Below are 22,375 nucleotides of genomic sequence, written 5' to 3'. Positions count from 1 at the left end.
ATGTATAGCTAACGATATTTAAAAGGAATTTATTAGTCCGGATAAGCCATCCATCAGTTCTTTCAGACTATGTTCTACGTCTGTGTCAAATTTCATTAAGATTGTTTCAACCGTTTCGTTTCAACCTTTAAATAAACATCCATCTATCCATCTATACTTTTGCATTTATAATATTAGTAAGATTTATCCGATGTTCCTATGATGGAGGAAAACATCGTGATGCAACCCAAGGCTCAAACAGGAAAAATTTCGACGGGTATTTCGCTGAATATCGTTCAGTTTGACTTACTGTGAACTTTGACGACCAATAAAACTTTTTTATGTTTCGAAACCTTTCCTCAAGGTAAAATTTTAATTTCGATAGCAGTAGCCAGAATTTGCCTCACGTGGGTGCTCGCAAATTTCTTAGTTAATTTTACGCCCGATAGAGGCGCTGCACTTATCTCGTACAAATTTGTCTACTACTATACACGATACGAAATTCATCGAAATTCCCGTCAGTTTTTTTTCCTGTTTGAGCCTTTTAAGGTAAGAAATTCAAAGATATGTGTGAAGTAAATCCGCACCGGTCAACGTGGTTGATTATTATAGCCTAAATTGTAGGTACTAGTTTAAAAAAATATATTATCTTTTAAATATTAATATTACGAATGTTTTCAACAATCATAGTGAATGTTGAATTTCCTGTTTAAATTTGCATATCTTAATTTGGCGCTGTATGTCATAGATAAATTTCGAATCTGGTCAGTTTGTAGTTGTACTAGAAAAATTATACAATTGTGACTAAACTGTAACATAACCGGAACATATATGATTTGAATTGTTATTTTTTTACAGTTTAAATTTTAGTGGTCAAATCTTCAAATGTTTAATTAATGTTCTTTTTTTTTAATTTATCATCTACAAAATCGGAAACATTTTTTGACAAGACAAAAATAGCAAAAGTGAAACACATAATTGTATTTTGTTTTCTGTTAGTCTATAATATGACTAGTGAGATTATAAAAAGAACAACTTCACAATTGTTGGGTGACATTTATTTTTGGAAATGGTTACACAGGAAGTCGAACGCGGTCGTTAAAATTAGTCAAAAAAAAGTATGCCAATCATTTCATATTCAAAAATGGTTTATTTTTGGAAATAGAAACCGGTCTTTTCTTGATGCGAATGTTGGCTATATTTTGTAATTCGGATATATCGTAATCCAATGACAAACATTTAAAATTTTATTCATCAAACTTTCCCTAAGTTTTTTGGCACATATCTTTATATCATAAGGTTACAAACGAGCAAGCGGCCACCTGAAGCGACCTTTGCCCATTTAGCCGCTCCAGACCGTTGGTGTTTGTTACAAACAGTCACAATCACCAACGTACCAAACACCGAACACAAACAGGCATTCGCACGCTTGGCGAACGTGCTAGTTTATACCGGATTGGCAAACATGGCGGATGACGAGTTTGTTGTTCTTTTTTTTAAATTCTAACTATAAATAAAAACATGTCTAACTAATCTTTATACAATCTCGGAATCAACCGTTATGTATATTTTTGAACATATTTATTATATGAACCACTATCCTTTTGAAGGTATCAACAAATTTAATATGAAGAAAATAAATAAAATAATAAAGAAAATTGCCTATGCGTTCTTCCAGAATGTGTTCTACATCTATGCCAAATTTCATCGAGATCCGTTGAGCCTTTCTGGAGATACCTTCAAACAAACATCCATTCATCCATCCATCCAAACATTCGCATTTACAATATTAGTAAGATAAGTAGTGATTAAAACGTTCACACTTCCTTATCCGGCAAGCTTCTACGTACAAATGATAAACCGCAAGCGTCTGGATGCATCGCAAACACATTTGTCCGAACATCCTTTGATTTGTGTAGAAAAATTATGAAAATCTGCTAAATGTGTATCACCATCATCAGCTCCTACTGAGCATACGTCCTATTGAGGGGCTTGTAACCTTAAGTTGGGGGTGGATAGACCATAGTCAACCACGCTGGCCCAGTGCGGGTTGACTTCACACATATCTTTTGATTTCCTTCACCATAAGAATGTCGGTTAAATGTACATATATGTAAATCGAAAATCGAAAACATGGCGGGATTCGAATAGGTTTGACCCCAAGACCTGCAGATTACAGGTCAAGTGCTTGACCCCTATGTTGCCGACGCTCTTAAACGACGTTTGTTGAACATCCTTTGGTTTGAGAAAAACCCGAGTCAGAAAATGTGATAAATGTGAGTAAAGGAGGCCAAATTCTAGTGTTCCTTTCCTTCCCACCTTCTTTCCTAACGAAAGGTTGGAAAGGGGAGGAATTTGGCGTAGGAAGGATGTGCAGAATAGGAAAATTCCTTTTTTGTTTTCTTTCCCTCCTCTGTCTTTTACAATGTAGACAATTTGTCTGCTCCATTTTTGAAATGCTGTATATATCTGAGTAGCGGTCCTCATCCCACTCCCGTAGAGTCGAAACACCAGTTTTCCTCAGTCATTCCGGTGTGAATGTAATGAATGTAATGAAATCAGTAAACACTTCCTCGTTTGACTTCTACTATAAAAAATAAAATATATAAACGATTTTAATAAATTATACAGTTATATTTGAGCCAGTTAATTTAATACGCTATGTTTAACTTATCATACGAAGCACACATGTACGCAATACCAGTTTTGTAGGCTTTTACCTATGATAGGCGAGTTTTATGTAGGTAAGTACATGCGATGGCAAAACAAGGCGGATTTTTTAATTTTTAACACCAATGAGATATTTTGGTTGAAACCACATATCAATGTAGTGAAGTGGTGGGGTGATAGATCGCTTTAAAGTGTTAATTAAATAGTTTATGTAATATATTTTACATTATGTGTTGTGACACTGCTATATCTATATAATTCGACAAACATATAGCCCGGTGAGAGGCGCTGCTATCGCGGTTACTTCTGTCAGATAATATGTAAGCTTCTTACGCATAGACAATTATGTAAAATATTAGCTGTCGCCTGCGAATCAGTCAGCGCGGAAATTAAAAATAACAATAAGTAGTCTATGTTCTTTCAGGCTTTGTTCTATATTTATGCCAAATTTCATCGAGATCTGTTTAGTCGTTTTAGAGATACCTTCTAACAAAAATCCATCCATCTAAACATTCTTGATCGTTTAAAAAAGAAACATATTTTGTTGGCAATCTTAAATAAATAAATAGTGTCACTTATGCCTACCGGGTCAGATTTTGTCGGACTATTAACTTTCACATGATGCATTTGTGTTATCTATAACAAAAAAAAAATGTTTTAACTTTTGTCTATCTGTCCGCAACTCCGCGTTTGTACCGAATAATCTCGGAACGGCTGGACCTATTACGACGGGATTTTTTGTGGAAGATGGCCGATGTGTGATGTGTGTATTTTTAAATTGATTTTGTGATCTAAAGATAAATTTTAAATTAAAACAATCTGCTGATATAGAAAAAGAAAAATTTTCGTATCTCAGTAAACTCGTTAATGCTTCAACTTGTTTAAGTTTAAACTTACCTACGTTGTATAAAAAAAAATCACTACGCTTGCAATACAAATGTAAAATAATTCTTGTAGCCTTAAGTAAGTGAATTGTTATTACGATTCTTATTAAGGAAAATAAAGATTTCTTAAAGCATAAAAATTAAATATTGACTAAAGCGATTTTGAAATGTGAGGTGTGTCGTATCTTACTAATATTATAAATGGGAATGTTTAGATGAATGGATGTTTGTTTGAATTTATCTCCAGAACGGCGAAACGAATCTCGCTGAAATTTGACTTTGACGTAGAACATAATCTGGAAGAACACATAGACTTCTTATTAAGTTTTGTTTTTAACACCGCGCGGACAGATTTGAGAGCGACAGCTAGTATTTAAATAAAATACATTTAAGTGTGTGTTGAATTAGGCCCTTTAAGATTTACATTTCACACACATTTTATACTTTCTAAGCAATGTTAACAAAATGTGATTTGCATTTTGATGTTGTACTTAGATATAGCGTAGGTGTGAAAATTTTATAGATAGATAAATAGATAGATAGATGAATGGATAGATAGATAGATAGATGAATACAAGTTTCATTGCAGTTGAATTCCATGGTTATAATAAAAGCGTTCAACGACACACCGTAATAGTTAGGATATAAACGAATCAACCTCATGAATCAACTGTAAAGGTCTTTATGTGTTTGTTTAAACATTTGTTAACTGTGTAATATGTTAAACGTTAACGAGTTTACATCGGTTGTTTTTTGAGTTAACACGGCGTAGTGTTTGTTGCTCGGAGAATTTTATAAATAACGTCGTCTTGTTAATGTGGACATTGTGGATAGATTGGGGAATATTGCTGTTGTCATTATGTATTGGAATGGAACAAGTTGTTTGGCTTTTTTTTTAAACATTGTAAGGTGAAATGAGCAAGCGGCCAACTTAATTCCACCGCTGCCCATAGACATCCACAACTGCTGATGCGTTATCTACCTTGAACATATCCACGGTCGATTTAAGATAGGCAAGGCATCTGTTGTTGCGGTTTCCTATGTGCAGCAGTCACTTCTCGATTTCGATTTGTTCAGTTGGCTGCTTACTCGTTTACGGCGTAATGTGCAGTTTGTCTAAGGGTTTGAATTGAAAGGAACGTAAATATTTTCTGACAAACAGAAATATCTTATAGTACGTAGGTGGTTTATGATGTTAAATAAAACTTATTACATTACTAGCTGTCGCCCGCGATTCAATTCTCACGGAATTAAAAAAAAACATAATATGTAGTGTTCATCCAAACTATGTTCTACATCTATTCCGAATTTTTTTAACACCCGTTGAGTCGTTCGGAAGATATCTTCAAACAAACATCCATCTAAACATTCTCATTTACAATATTACTATGACTGTATTAATATTCATTCAGAGATAAAATAGATTGACGGTACCAGTTTTAAATTATGTGGGAATATAATTTTGTATTTCTTTTTGTTTTACATATGTCACGTTAAAGAATTTCGCTCGGACCGGTCGGATGGTAATTTATAGGCTTTGACTGATACCCGCCACTTTGTACTACATGGAATTAAAATATATATATTATTTCGTAGCGGTGTTAAACAAAAAAAAATTATCATCGTCAGCCTACCCTTTTCTTTACATCTCTATCAGCTGTCATATCTGCATACACTTCCTTGATATGCATTCATACTAAAAGAGGATTTTTTACAGACAGAATCTCCTCTCAGTACTTAGTCGACTACACATTGATTGCAACAACTCCTCGCTACTTCTAGCTCGCTTCTTCTTCTATCTCTTTCTGACTGTTCGTCCAGACTGACGTGCAAGCGTTTATATAATCTCCCACCCATCACTACGGCTAGCTAGATTTCCCGCCACGACCAAGTGACGGTGGAATTGACAGCAACAACCAGTAGTGGGGCAGTCAGAATCCACCAATAATTACTAGTCAAGCCATTATCAAATTAGGTGAATATCCACATAAAAGTTAACAATAAATACTTTCTTCTGTCTTCCTCTAACTTTGTATCTATCCACCTTCAATCTCATTAATTTCTTGTTTATAGGATCATCTCTATGCATAATATCATCATTTTCCTGTCCCTATCCAACTCATGTAGGGTAGGCGCACCAATTTCGTCTTCCGTCATTCGATCCATCCTAGGCACGATTCCTAGGCATACTCCTACCGGTGTATCCCTCCACACTCTTAAAGTTCTCCCATACCATGCTAACCCTTTTACTTATTATAATTTCTTTACCACTGGTGCTACTTTCAGACTTCTAATGTATCCATTTCGGAACTTAACCATTCGCGTTACCCCACAAATCCATATCTCTCCGTATAATATGAGAAACAAAAAATCTACCATACAGAAACGCATATACGATATTTCAGACAGTATTCAATGTGTTCCAAATGTTATTCAGATACGTACAGACATTTTGGAGTTACATGGTAACAAATATAGCTAAAATAAACACAAGTTAAGTAAATTTTTACTACACAGATATGTTGCTCTAACATTTGTTTATCAAAACTCAAGCTGAACCACGTCTATGGAAAGTAAAGTGAGAATAAAAAAATGTCACTGCTTCTTTAAAAAAAAACCAACACGTTACAAATATAGATACTGTTTAAATACGGAGACCGTTTGAGCGCAAACCAAATAAAAGTATTGATAAAAATATTTACATGTGTCCTTAGTGCTAGAGCGGGACAACGCGTCATGTGCGAGCGAGGTGGACGATGTGACCCAATGAGCTGATAAGGTTATCTTTTTGGAAAGTTACTCAATTACAAAAAGCATCAGATTGTATATACACCATTGAAATTGTTAGAATAACTGCCACTTACAGTCAATTGATAGTTACGACTTTAATATTGTATCCTTGCGACGCGAGTATCGCGTTCCGCGCGTCGTACGTAATCGTTGACTCGTATCGTCTATAATCTATACGGCCAGTACAGACATAGCTACTACATGTAACTGTATAAATTTGCTCCGCCATCTTGAGAATCGCAGCAACTTTGACAAACATGTTGCGAGCGAATAGTTTTGGCGACGTTTGCCTGAATACGAACTTTGATTACATTACGTAAGTTGCTTATCGTCAGAAATTTCGGGGTTTTAAAGATTTACGTTGTCTTGTGTACGATAGACCTTAGTATACCGTTATTGGCTCTAACTGCAGCTATAAAAGAGGTTTTAATTTAAATGCTCTTTGTTTTATCAAAAAAAAATGTATTAAGTCATAATCTTGGAAGGTTCTGGTTTCGATCCCCGCTATAACAACGTGTTTATCTAATTTCTTATGTACATTAATTCTAAGTTTTTACGGTGAGGGGAACATCGTGATGCATTGACTAAAGCCCTAATCATCCATTTTAGGTTAGACACAAGTCCTGACAGTAGGGAGATACGAGTAAAGAAATTAAATTCGTTCCCCATTTAGGATCGAATACAACACATATTTATATTAAAAGTGTTTAAGGAGCATCTAAAATGGGTAGGTAATTAACGTCCTCGTCTATACTCTGATGACGAATTACTGGTTTCTAATACGGATAAAGAAGAGCGGTTAGTAACAGCAGTGCGCAAGCGCAGACGGGCGGGGAATGTCTGATATCGTTATCTAACTTTTTGGAGATACCGCGGTCAGAGGGCCGCCCTATCGCTCGGAATGCGACGGAGTTTGGACAGACATACATCGGTATGTTGCATGGAAACTAAGAATTAAGGTATGATAATTAAATGTCTAATTTAAATGGCTGCAAAGTTCAATGGATAGCATAGAGTTGTATCGAAGTGTACTATCGGGGAAACTGACGGTATTCCACATTAGAAAACAGTCTTTCGAATGTTTAGTAATCATTTAGACGACGACAGGATAAACAATAACCAATAGGACGCAGCTTTTAAATGTGTCTATACGAAAAAAGATGGGTTAGTTGTTTGCGGAACTCGCTGCTACTTAATTGGTTATTTTGTAAAATGGTGGTTTGTCTCGTTGCAAGGTATAAGGATTTTTTTTTGTAATTGGAACACCGCAAAGGGCCCTAACTGTACATACTATGCCGGCACTACGTAGGGCAAAGGACAGGTTGGTGATCAATTCTCTTTTAGCAAACGTCTGTATGTATTATAGGAAAAAATATTTTCGTTCCTGATAATGTATTTTTAAAATTTTTGTCTGTTTGTCTGTCCGCAAGTCTGCGTTTGTTCCAGGTAATCTCCCAAAAGACTGGACCGATTTTGACGGGACTTTTATTGGTAAATAGCTGATGTATACAGGAATGTTTTAGGATACTTTTTCTTTAATTCTATCAAACCAACAAATAAATATGGACGAACAATATTATTTTCAATAGTAGTAATTTTAAATTTTTTTGTTTTTCTATTTGTCAATTTGATAAAAATAATTGGTAGATAATGTTATTTATGATACCTTGATCATATTACGTATGAGATTTTAATTTTTTTTTTAGACGAAAAAAAAAGTAATTTAAGCGGCACGAGCTAACATTAAGATAAGAGACCTGAAACATGATTTTTTTTTCTACCACGCTGACGAAGTCCAACAGCTAGTTTTATTTTACGAAATTGGTGTAACATAAAAGTTTCAAGCTATATTCGTAACGGAAACATAAAATACACAAGGATCAGATTAAAACAGACGGGTTTAATTGAAAATATAAAAAAAAAACATTCGATCGAAAATCGATTCGAAAAGTATTCGATGCCCGAACTTGTTAACAAGTTAAAGAATTAAATTTGCTACCCAAGAGATATAATTTAATTATAATCAAAGGATAGAAACAACATTAAAAATAGTTTTTACACCGTGATACAGTTGAAACTCTATTATCTGGATTTTAGAAAATGTATCTCAATTGTTACTTCATACTAATTTTATAAATGCAAATGTTTGGATGTATGGATGGATATTAGAAGGTATCTCCAGATCGAATCCATGGATCTCGATGAAATTTTGTATAGTTGTCCCGGAAATGTCTACGTTTCCTACGTAACCACGTAACGGTTCAACACAACTTATTGAAATTTGGCACAGATATAGAACATAGTCTCGAGTAACATAAGAGATTTTGACACTTTAATTCAGCACGGACAAAGTCGCAGGAAAAACATAGATTGTAAATAAATATTGATTTATGTATTTTTTTAATAAACATACATATAAACTAATACATAGGGCGTACTCCTCCCTTAAAGGTCGCCAACGCATCTGCGGTTCCTCTTGCGTTGCGGATGTCCATGGGCGTCGGATTAAATAATTTCAGGCGGTCCGTTGCTCCTTTGCCCCCTTCTCCTATATAAATATGGGACAAAACGTGACTTTCTCCATACAATCGATTATCCAAATTTTCGATTATCCGGATGCCTAACGAGAACAATTAGATCGGTTAATCGAGTTTCTACTGTAGTGAATGATTTTTCGTTAGCAAAATACTACGATTGTTTTACTAGACAGATAGTGTTTTGACTAGCTGTTGTTGGAACAGTCAGTATAGTTCAAGACAGTACAGTTCAGTAGAGTGCAGTATGGTACAGTACAGAAGAGTACAGCACAGTCAGACTGTTCAGTTGTAACAATCAGTTAAACTGTACAGGTCTTTACATACACAAGTAAGTTTCAACTTTTTATATAGGATAAGATGGCAAACGAACAAGCAACCATCTGAAGCTAAAATACACACATAAAATCCTTCCTATTCGTGGCCTGCTTCGCCAAATAAACTTCCCCTTACCATCCCTTCCTTATAAACAACAGTGGGAAAGGGGACTAAAATTAAGCCTCCGGCACGAACAGTCATAGATCAATGTTCAATATTAAAAAAATGTGGATTAAAAATGTTGTTAATCCAACATTGGACAGTTAGCCATAAATGCTAATATATGCGATATATTTTTATATAAACTGCCTAATGATACATTAATTTATGTGAATACAGATCTTGGCTGCAAATTTATGCAAATCCAGGACATTTAGATTTCTTAATTATAACAAATCTCACTGTAAGGCGATTTCTTTTATAGAGCCGATAACCTCATGATTTATTTTTGGATATAGACAGTACCAGTTGTTGCCCGCGACTCCGTACTCGCGTAATTGAAAAAAAAACTTAATAACTAGCCTATGTATTCTACTAGACTATGTTTTACATCAGTGCCAAATTTCATCAATATCCGTTGTGCCGTTCCGGAGATATCTTCAAACAAACATCCATCCATCGAAACATTCTCATTTATATCTATATATATAAAAGAAAGTCGTGTTAGTTACACCATTTATAACTCAAGAACGGCTGAATCGATTTGACTGAAAATTGGTGGGCAGGTAGCTTAGAACCAGGAAAAGGACATAGGATAAGTTTTACCCCGTTTTCTATTTTTTTTTTATTCCGCGCGGACGGAGTCGCGGGTAAAAGCTAGTTTATAATATTAGTAAGATTAGTAAGCTTACTCCAAAAAATACTGTTAGACTCCGTTTAGTTAAACACGTGTTTTAACCCTTTGACCGCCACTGATTGATATTATTGACGTAACCGTGGTGATATGTTTCACCATAAATATGTATCACCACAATGCTTTTCGTATAAGTACTTGATAAGTTATTCGTATAGATTGCGCAAGCCTGTGCATAATAATGTTTCAATAACCATCACATCATCTCCCTGGCCTTTTCCCACTCACGTGGGGTCGGCACATAAGGATTTACAGACCTTAAAGTTTTGGCTTAATTTTTTACGGCCGGCCTGCCTGTCGCCAACCCTACTTGGCAGGATAATAACCATCAAAAATCCCCGCCAGGCGCTAGAGTCACGGTATAAAACGGCTGAAGTATTTTTAATCTAAAATGTATTTGAAACATTGTCTTAGTTTTTTTATGGTAAGACCCTTAATGTTCCTTGTGAAAGTATGTACAGTTGATAAAATGGAATGTCTGTATGTACATGCGTTACTTATTCAACCAATTTTTTAAAATTTCAGTATGTTCGCAAGTCTGTATTTGTTCCGGGTAATCTCCGAAACGGCTAGACATATTTTGACGGGACTTTTTATGGATTGTAGTTTATGTATGCAGGAGTAACATAGGCTATTTTTTTAAAATTTTATACTCACGAATTTGCGAACAGCTAGTCTTAATAACATTTATTATAAAACCAAATTTGAATAATTTTGACTAAGGGGGACAACTTCTAACTTAGTAACCCAGTGTGGTAGGCAGATATCACGGAACAGATCCACGTTGATAAATCTACCCAAACATGTTGGTTTCTGCTGCTTTAAAAAAAATAATTCCTGATGTCTCTTGTTACAGGTGACCAAGCAAGAACATTCCACTATTCACGTATGGACAGAAGATAGTTAAGTCCTTATGATACCAAAGTTCTAGACGCAAGCGTGGCGAAGTTGTGGAAAATGGTGCCCCAGCAGTACTGTTTGCGGTGGAAACACCACCACACCAATGTGCAGAATATGTTCGCACAACTACTGGAGAAAGGTAAGCAGAGACAATTTTTCTTACACAGCAACCGTGCACCTTATTTCTCTAAAATGGCGAAGTGACCACCCCCCATAGACTGCTATCTTTTAAAGGCAGACGTAATGTCTACTTTTAAATGACAGATAAGTGACGCACAGAAAGATGACATAACTCCTATTTATACGTCCTCTCCTCCGAAAAGACCACTTTCCTTCTATTGCTTATAAGAAGAGGATGGGTAATGAAAGAGGGCTATAATTTAGCCTCCAGTACGGACACTCGTCGTGGAATTCGTGAGTATATTTTGCACTTAAAAGTGGTAGACGCCAGTAACAACATCTCTTGAACGAATGTGCAGACTCGCCCTCTGCAATATCACGACCACACAGAAGACACGCCTCAAGTGGAAGTTATTCTGCGTACAATCTGATGAGTGTGCATGCAGAAGGATTAAATTTAGCGCTCTTTACCTTCCCATCCTTTTCTTATAAGGAAAGTGAATTTGGTGCATGAGGAAAGGCATGGGAAGGACAAATGTTATCTTTTTGTGCAAACTCTCCTCCGTCGGTAAAGGCCTTATTATCATTATTTTACATCAAATTAAAACCCTAAAAAATTTCAAGTTTCAATCATCTAACTGTGAAAATGACGATACCTCCATAAATTTTTTCATACACCCTTTCAACCTCTTACAATTTTTGCATTAAAAAGTCCTTACTTAGGCTCTAGATCTAGACTATCTGTGTACCAAACATCATTTAAATCGGTTCCGTAGTTTTGGCGTGAAAGTGAGACACGGATAGACAACAAAAAACATAGATAACATTCAAAAATATCCTTTTAAGCATTTAAATTAATTAACTTCGTGGAAAAATATTTTTGGTTTATTCCTCATTCGTATTTCTAATGAGTCACATAGTTGTGTGTTTATTTAGGTCAAGCTACTGAGATAGACTTAGCTTCGGAGAATTCAATTTAATCGTCAATTTTAACAATGTTTAAATATTCATAATATGACGTAATTTGATATCACATATTGTTGTCTCTATTTTATCAAAGAGAATGTAAGGGATGACATGTGTTACATATGCTTATACAGTCGAGATCGATAGTTACAGTATTTATTAAATAACTAGCTGTCGCACGCGACTACGGTAGCGTGGAATTAAAGGAAAAAAGTGGCCAGTAATATTTCCGCAGAAATAAGCTACTTTCCAGTCAAAGTCCAGGCACAATCGGTCCAGCCGTTTCGGAGATTATCCGCAACAAATGCGGACTTACAGACAGATCACACATACAAACAGACGGATACGATTTTTAAATAATTCGCAAAATATGTTTTTATTTAATCTTACTAATATTATAGATGCGAATGTTTAGATAGATGGATGGATGTTTGTTTGAAGGTATCTCCAAAACATCATCAGCTCACTATACGTCCCCACTGAGGGGCTCGGAGCCTACTCTAAGTTAGGGGTGACTAGGCCATAGTCAACCACGCTGGCCCTTCTTACTTGAAGAACTTCTTCTCAGATATGTGCAGGTTGCATTACGATGTTTTCCTTCACCGTAAGAATGTCTGATAAATGTACATATGTAAATCGAAAAACACATTGGTGCATGGCGGGATTCGAACCCAGGACCTGCAGATTGCAAGTCAAGATCTGTCATCTCCAAAACAGCTCAACGGATCTCGATGAAAATTTGGTATAGAAGTAGAATAGTCTGGAAGAACACATAGGCTACTTATCAGCCTTTTTCTTTTTATTCCGCTCCAATTTTATTAACTACATATATAGATTTCGAGTACTTGTCTATCGACGCATTTCTTTGAATGTTAAATATTCAACGCAACAATTTTCCATCCAACCTGCTTTGCTTGGTTACCCTTTTCAAATGCAAGTTAGGCGACTCACAGACGGAGCAACTGTTGCTATAACTGACAACCGACAACATGCTTATCTATACTAATATAATGAAGCGTTACCACACACATCTTTATAACTCAGGATCGTAGTTATCAAAGCATCATCATTATCAACAACAGCCTTTATCTGCCAACTGCTGGGCATAGCCCTTTCCCAAAGCCTTCCACAGTACGCGATCCTCAGCCTCCCGCATCCAACGACTTCCCACCGTGCGAACTATGTCGTCGATCCACCTGGACGGAGGACGCCCCACGTTCCTGGTCCCATTCCGTGGCCTCCATTCTAAGACTCCTTATAATCACGGCATATTTTTAAATATTTCTTTTTGTAATAAAAAGCCCAATCTATTCTTACGAAACGCTAGATTATATAATTTCACGCCATTAGACTTAGGTGGTTAGTAAATGAAAAAAATTGTTCTCCGAAAAGGGACAAAAATTGCCAGCCAATAGCAGCAAAGATAGATGGCTGACGTGGTAACGGTAATTCTTAGCCAATAGCGAAGGCATTCGTTGTCATTTCAGTATTTGAATTTTGACATTTGCAATTAAAAGTTTTATACAATTCAAACAAGGAAACAAAGTTTTTCAATGTAACAAAAAATAAATATAATTCTCGCCGATGAAACAGCACGGGCACAGCTAGTACATGATATGAAATGTCAATTTAACTACGGTTATGTAGAAAACTCGAGTTGCAAATGAAGCGCCAATGTAGGTACAACATTACTATTCTAAGATTTACGTCGCCTTGTGTATCAACGGGCTAACAAAACTCAACTGTTTTCAGTTTCTGCAATCGATGCCTATATTAGGTTTTGATTGTTTTCGAATTTAGTTTCTAGATTTGCCGTAAAATTTGAATGGTGTTAGCAAATTCTTATAAAATTTCAATAATCGTAAACCATGCTGTTGACAAGCAACTTTTAAAGGAAAGTACAAAAAATTTAATATTAGTAATTAAAGTTGCTACGTGTGTAATGCGCCTAATCTTACCGTTTTACTAGTTTTTTTGTTCTCACATTGCGTGACGAATATATTTGTTGAGACGATGTATTAGTTTTTTGTGTTGTTAAACTGCTGATTTTAAAAATATCAACCAGTCCCACTGAATATATCTCTAAAAGGAATGAACGAAGCCACACTGAATATATTTCTAAAAGGAATGAACGAACGAATAGCATTTCACTAATAAAATTGTTAAAACTGCAGATGCAGGATAAACAATGGGGCATGATGTTATGCTAAACAATGTTGAATAATTTTTTGTATTCCGTTCAGACTAACCACAAAGATAGAAAATAATGATTTTTAATAGTACATATATGAATGGAGCAAGTGGTCACATGAATTCGTTAAAATACGATGTGCGTGCCACAAAAAGAGGATATTATGAGGATACTCTTACTATGCGTTCTCTCCTCCGCCAAATTCATTTCCATTTCCCATCCTATCCATAAAAGAAAAGGTTAGGGGATGAGGACTAAAATTAGGCCTCCAGCACGCACACTCTTTAGGCTGTTCGTGGAATTGCTGGGTCTTGACGCTTGTCTTCTGTCTTCTATGTGGAGTATTACACTTTTTCGAGCCGGCTTATTCGTGCAACAGATGTTGTTGATGGTTGCTGGCTGTTAAAATTACGATTATTATTTAATTTTAGATGATAAATGAGACATCAAATCTTTGGATCATACATAGCCATACATACATCAGTGTTAGTTTTCTTGGTTCACTGATCTTTTATTTCTAGAAGTTTCTTTCAAATACCAAAGTGTCAATATCGCGTCTGGTATATTTATAGTTTTATATTAATTCAACTGGTTTGTCTGTGGGTTTTCTGAATAATAATTCGATTTTGGAAATTCAGAAATCCGGATTATACTAGTGTTTCTACTCATTAGTGATGTGCAAGCTTTGAAAGACGTATAAAATTAAAAAAAAAGTTTTTCGTTATCATCAACGCGAATCCGTCGTGTTTAAGAAACATGTTTTTTTATAGACATTACATTAAGATACTTCAATTTAAAATAATAGAGTTTTTTTTCCCGGACCTGGCGAGTGTGGTTAACTATGGCCTATTCAGCCCTAATTTTTGATAGCTCCGAGCCCTGATGATGACTCCAATTTTAGATGGCAAAAAATCTTTTTATAACATTTGAAATCGAAGCATTAAATTTTCTGTACCACACATCTCTAACGCCAGCCGGTTCCCAGGATCAAATGGCGCATTAAAATGTTAATGGTTTTGGATAAATGTCATCCGATTCTTCGGATTAGTAGCGAGTTTGTTTTTGAAACTAGTTGATTAAATTTGAATTTATTAAAAATCTTGAAATTATTCAAATTTGAATTTATCCAAATTTCGAATGCGGTGTCTACGCGCGAAATTATTTTTTTATAGCACTAGATCTGTGGTGATATAGGACATCTTCAACAAGTTGTAGATGCGTTGACTACCATAAACAGAGGAGGGGACGTACAGTAAGAGTATATTTCCTCTTCCTTTACCGTTTTCTAACAAGAAAAGGGTGAGAAAAGAACTAGAATTGGCTACCGACTGAACTAAACTTGAACTGCAACTGTTTTCAGAAAAAAAAAACTTCCCTTCATATTACCTATAATATCATACAATTTTGTGTAAAATTACAGCTTCCTATGAAAATGTGAAATATTGTCTAACCTCGTATCGTTAGAACGACCTAATAAGTAAATAGATAACTTCAAATTCCATATGTTAAGATAATTGGATGTTTCCCGTTGGACCCTAACTGTGCGATCACCTGCAAAAAAGCAAAACAAAACTTTCCCAAAGTAACCGACCAATCATTGGGCCGATTTATCCATGGGGAAGCATTTTCCATTGGTCCAATTGACTTCGTGGAATAAAAAAATCCAAATGATATGATGGATTCAATCAGCCCAATTGGGTAAAAATTCCCATTGGGCCGATCAATAAACACACCGATAATCCACTTTGTCAGTTATTTTGTGAAAATGTTGTTTACTTTTTTGCAGGGGTTTGCATTTATTTTTACTTTATATGTATTTCGGATGTCATAAATAAATGAAAAATTGTAATGTATAAACGATGTTCAGATTATAAATTTTATGTCTGAGAAATACTTAAATATAATAAAACGTTCCATAATGTTACATCACTGAGTATTAAGTTGGAGTTCCACTGTTTGTACGTATGAGAACGGCCCCGCACCGTACACAAATACACCTGACACTAAACACTAATTGGATAGGACCCTCTGTCTTTACCTAGGTCTCGTCCTCTGTCTACTTAAGGTAGGCAAAGCAACGACTTGTTTAAGATGAGACCACGGTTGCTTCTCTATTTTAACTAAAACCCAACTATTAACAGTGGTAGACGCCAGCAACATCTGTTGCACGAACCGGCTGGCACGCCCTCCACGACCACATAGAAAACAGGCGTCAAGTGGAAGCAATTTTAAGTTTCTACTGATGACTGTAATGTCGGAGGCCTAATTTTAGTCTTCTTTCCCTTTCCACCCTTTTCTTATAAGGAAAGGATGAGAAGGGGACGTTGATTTGAAGGAGGAGGGGATGAATAGAAAGGGGAAATTTTCTCTTTCTGTGCGTCTCCGTCGATTGGAGGTAGGCAACGCAACTGCAATTGCGAATGTCTAAAGACAGCGGCCGCCCGCTCGTATTTCACCTTATGATATAAAAAAACTCGCTTGCTTGTTTCCCAAATTTTACTTTTTGTTCTGCTTGGTTTTTGTACTGCTGACTAATCTAATGTCATATACATTTCTAAATTGTACGGCGGACCTGTGGCGCCCTAGATAGTCGCGCGACCGCATCCTACCCTAACGACGGTCCTGTGTAGAAATAAGCACCGTGGAAACCCACCTTTAGTTGTTGGGGTCTTAATCCGTGCATATTTTCGTTCGATGATGTTTGAAGATCTGAATTATCTCTTTCTTTTTTTTTTGCAGTTGTATTAATTCTCTCTAACCGGAAATTTTTGTTTCGTTCCCACGGATTTTTGTAAAGGTCAAAGATATTGAAAAGTTTTTTGCGTTCATCTTCAATGTAGCGATAAGCTATCGATTTTTGGATTAATTAATTTTTATTTTTAAATGCTGCAAATGGATTTATGTTTATTTTATGTAATTTTTTTAATATATATCAGATAGTAGCCAGTGATCGAAATAGAATGGTAATTTAGTTTGAAATGATGATGTTCGTGGTGTCAAACTTGCATACCTGGGACGACCGAGTGGTCGGCGTCCAGTTGGCCGTTCCATGTATCGCTGGATGGATGAGATTGATAAAGATCTTCGGGAGCTACAGGTCCGGGACTGGGTCGGGACGGCGCGAGATCGGAGAAAGTGGAGACTATTGTTGTCGGAGGCCAAGGCCCACTTCGGGTCACTGCGTTACCCTAGTTAGTTAATTTAGTTAACTTCCAACACTTTACAACGGAGCTTTCTACGGATTAAATAATGTTTTGAAATCGCTTGAATAGTTCCCAAATCTTATTTCTTGTTAATTAAATTTAAACAAGAAGATCTAAGGTCCAAAGAGAAGGTAAATTTGTAGAGATATTTTTTTATTCACCACATTTATTTAAAAATTGACATTAAATTATTTAATTATAAATCCCACTATTTTGTTGTACTATGACACTCTGGGGATGACACCTCACTCGTCTAAAATCGGTTCAGTTGTTTACATTTAAGGGTGTCAAAATGACACTTAAATAAAAAGCTACATGAATAAAAAATTACATACCCGCGAAAACATTACCTTACTGTGTTAATGGAAATATTTTTTTTAATTCCTTATCCACGCAAACGAAGTCGACGGCGTTAACTAGTTATAAACTATTTATAATTTAACTTTTTTCGTAAAAATTTTAGATGTTCCTTCCATATCGATTTTTTTTCTCGGTAAAATTCTACAGCTTTCTCCATTCTTATCCATAATTGTACCTACGTCAACAGCTGATGTAATTTCAAATGAGGCTGTGTCCGGATCCTTACCCTTCTCCAACGCCAGGTAAAGTTTTCGTACCAGTTCTATTTTGCTGCCACCAGCATCGAGATTTCTTTCTTAAAATGACCAAACTTATTATTATTATTAATGATCGTTTAGTCGCCATACCCCACACCAAGCACCAATTTGTTATGAATTAAATTCATTCAGTCTTCGAAAAATATATCTAGGTCCGTGTGAGAGGAGATGATATCGCGGTTCTCTTGTGACGGACGACGTGGCCAATTCCTGCAACATATGTTGCGTTGCCAGGATTTCGGTGAAATACCACGACAATACAGAAGACAGACGTGAAGTTGAAGCAATTCCGCATTTCGTCCGATGAGTGTGGAGCCGGAGGCCTAATTTTAGTCCACGTTCCCTTCCCATCCTTTTCTTACAAAGGAAAGGATGGGAATGGGTTGGGGATTTGTCGGAGGAAGGGACGGATAGTTAGGGGAAATATTCTCTTACTGTGCGTCACCTCCTCCGTTGATTAAAGGTAGGCAACGCATCTGTAATTGCGGATGTCTACGAGTAGCGGTCGCTTTGCTGTTACACCGAATTACGAGGGGAGGTCCAAAAGTTCGCGGAATGGAGGGGATGGAGTGGGGATAGGGTAGCTCGCTTAGTGTCATACTAATTGGGCACTCATAATTAGTATATATATAACATTTCAACCCTATAGTGCCATTCGTTTACGAGTACTCGCCTGCTGAACAAGTCAATCCGGAAGCAAACTGCAACTATGGAGAAAATTGAACATCGCGCTGTGATAAAATTCCTTACCAAGCAAGGAAAAAACGTTCAAACCATTTTAAATGAAATGGAAGCCGTTTATGGAGATCAGTGCCCTGGTAAAACAATGGTTTATAAGTGGCATGGTCTTTTTAAACATGGTCGAGATTCAATTGAAGACGACTCTCGCTCTGGGCGGCCAGCTGACGCCACCACATCAGACATCGTCGAAAAAGTCGAAAAACTTGTACTCGAAGACACACGTTTGAAGAAGAAACAATTATCTGCATTTGTTGGAGTATCAGATACAACTATTTTGCGTATCCTGCACGACCACCTGGGCATGACAAAAGTCAGTGCAAGATGGGTGCCGAGAATGCTCACGCCGCTTCAAAAACAGCAGCGCGTCGACGCGTCTAAGCACTTTTTGGAGTTGTGTGGAGACGAGCCCGTGCAGATTTTGGAGCGGATTGTTACTGGAGATGAAACATGGGTTCATCACTTTGAACCTGAGTCCAAACAGGAGTCCATGCAATGGCACAAAAAGGGTACACCACCTCCCAAAAAATTCAAGGTGTCAGAATCGGCGGGAAAGTTGATGGCCACTGTTTTTTGGGATTGTAAGGGAATATTACTCATTGATTATAAAGAAAAAGGTACCACTATAACCGGAGAATACTACGCACTCATATTAGAAAAGTTAAAGGAGTCAATTAAAGAAAAACGTCGAGGAAAATTGGCCAAGGGTGTGTTGCTTTTGCAAGACAACGCGCCGGTTCACAAGAGCCGAGTTGCCATGGCTGCTCTGCACACACATGGGTTCGAACCACTTGTTCACCCACCCTACAGTCCAGACCTGGCTCCTAGCGATTTTTATTTATTTCCAAATTTAAAAAAAGAGCTAAGGGGAAGGAAATTTTCCGACGATAATGAAGTGAAGGAGGCAATTTCGGCCCATTTTGAGGCCAAAGACAAAAAATATTTTTTCGATGGTTTAGAAAAATTAATTCATAGATCGAATAAATGTATTAGACTTAAGGGTGATTATATTGAAAAGGAAAAATAAATTTATTGTTATATTTCATTGACAACCCTTTCATTCCGCGAACTTTTGGACCTCCCCTCGTAGGTGTTCACTTACTCGTTGGGCACCTTATGATATAAAAAAAAGAGTCTTGACACTTTGACATTGACAGGGCGACGCTAATAAAGCTTTAAAGTGTCACCACGTATCCCAACTTGTCAAATAACTTTGTCAATCTGTAATATTTTAACTTGAAACTATAAAATATCAACTTAATTATTCATGTGTCGACGAATCGACAGCCATAACTTCGTAAGCTGCTTCTGATGCTAATTACTTGTTGAATGTCATTAATTAGTTATAAGTAATAGTAAATAGGTAGCGTGATGGATGTGGTCGCGTAACACGTCGTATCTAACACGCGACGTGTTGGCACGACACGGTACCATGTAATGTTTGACATTTTGGAAACTGTAATCTGACAAAGTTATCTAAACTTGTGGGCGTAGTTACTAAATTACACAGCCCATTCCCCTGTCAATGTCAACGCTACAAGATCCCTGTCGGACTGTTGTCTTGTGTTGTTTCTATGCATAAGGTTTTACATATTTTGTAACAATTAACGTTTCAACGTAATCTGGTATTGTAATAGTGATGTAGTCAAGGCCTTTTCCAAAAAATATCTAAAAATTACTTACCAGTTTCCCAGTCCAAAATCTCTGTATAAAACATATCGTCATCTCTATCATTATCTTTGACAAAACAGAGACAACAATATGTTTTAAATGGAGATTTTAGTCACAGAATCCCAAGGTCACGTGACATAAAACGAGACAAGATAATCAAATGTTGATTTTAGAGATCGAAAATTATAAAATGTAATTTTGTTCAAAAACGAGTTGTGGCGGTATGCGTAGGAGCCGTCGATAATGAGAAAGAATATGCGGTCGTAGAATGTGAACTATCAATTTACATTGCTACTGAACATTCTAATCATCATCTCCATGGCCTTTTCCCACTCACGTAGGGTCGGCACACAAGGTTTTACAAAACTTAAAGTTTTGGCTTAATTTTTTTCAGCCGGCCGCCTGCCTGTCGCCAACCCTACTATTCTAATCATAATGTACATATTAATGATATTGGAGTGTTTGTATGTAATATAGAAAAAAGTAATATTTCGTAAAGTAGTGTTCGCAAGGCCGCTTTTATTCCGGGTTTAATCTCCAAAACGGTTGGACTGTTTTGGATATAATTTGATGGGAGGGTAGCTGATGTATTTTTTAAAATTTTACGCTGACAAAGTCGAGGGCGACCGCTAGTTTATAATAATAGCTCTCCTGCAATAAATTGTACACATTTAAAAAATATAATAGTGTTATCAAGCTTGAATAATTATAAATTTAAAATGTTAAAACATATGGTAACACCTCACTAAAATTTTATGAGGTGTTAGTCCCATGGACGGGTCATTATGGACCAGCCCCTGTGGGTCATTGACCTTTACACAAATGACTAACCTTGGGTTTCCGAGACAAAAATCCCTGTTTAAAACATATTGCTTTCTCAATTTTGTCAAAGTAAATAACAGGGATAACTATGTTTTATACAGAGTTTTTAGTCGGAACCAACGGTAGAACTCGCAAATAGTATAAAGATGGTTATACATTGTGCAAAAATAATACTGTTTCAATGAATTTTTTTGATACAGTAACATGTGCTTTCAAGTAATGAAATATTGTAACACCTTTTTGTGTTTTCTTTTATTTTACAAGTAGTTGCCTCTCGCGATTCCGTCCGCATGGATTTAAATTAGTAGCCTATGTGCTCTTTCAGACTATGTTCTACCTCTATGCCAAATTTCATCGAGATCTATGCATCCGCTCTGTAGATACTTTCAAACAAACATCCATCCATCCATCTAAACATTCACATTTATAATATTATTAAGATTATGGCAGTTAAATTGCAATTTTAGATAAAAATAATAAATAAACTCTAAATGTATACACACCTTTATATTTCTCACGGTCACACTCCTCTTATATTTTTAAATTTTATCAACTGATACGGGTACACAAAAAGACCTTAAGAAATGTCTTTTATTTTTAACGTGGGAACATTAGTTGAAACTTCGGATTTACGCAATTGCGAATTCCTGCGTTTATGCTCGGCGGAGACATTGCTGCACCCCTAGTTTCTTAGTACACAAGTAATATAGAAAAACTTAGCTTAGAGTGTATTGTGAAAATAACTATATGTTTTTTTCAATCCAACGCCTAAATTAAGTAAGCAGATAAAGGTCAAATTTCATACATGATCCCCATTGTGCTATTTAATTTTTGTTTGGAGGAAAGAATCGCATGTGATAAAAAGAACTATATTTATTAATATGGAGGGATAAAGCGGTAGGGGAAGGTCTACGAAGAGATAGATCCTGTGAAAGGTAACATAAAAAAGGAGGCGACGACTGAAATGACTGAAGATCGATCTGGTGGACGAAAACTGGTGTGCCTACCCTACATGAGTGGAATAAGGACAGGGAGATGAGTTATTTATTGAAAATTATATAGTTGAATAATATGAAAAACTCATTTATCTGAAATATTTAGGGATTTGAAGCCTATCTA

At 36.2% G+C, this 22,375-nt stretch overlaps 1 protein-coding gene across 1 annotated transcript in view; it reads left to right on the top strand.

The window, feature by feature from the left end:
• LOC106711683 (zinc finger and BTB domain-containing protein 44) overlaps nt 1-22,375 on the top strand; it is an 80,887-nt gene that overhangs the window by 29,417 nt on the left and 29,095 nt on the right. The window contains exon 2 of the mRNA XM_045684928.1: nt 10,885-11,067. Coding sequence (XP_045540884.1) covers nt 10,986-11,067 — 82 coding nt within the window. The 5' untranslated portion in view covers nt 10,885-10,985. The remainder of the gene's footprint in view (nt 1-10,884; nt 11,068-22,375) is intronic.

This window comes from Papilio machaon, chromosome 28 (assembly GCF_912999745.1).
Source record: "Papilio machaon chromosome 28, ilPapMach1.1, whole genome shotgun sequence".
NCBI lineage: Eukaryota > Metazoa > Arthropoda > Insecta > Lepidoptera > Papilionidae > Papilio > Papilio machaon.
This window is presented reverse-complemented; position numbering and strand designations above follow the sequence as displayed.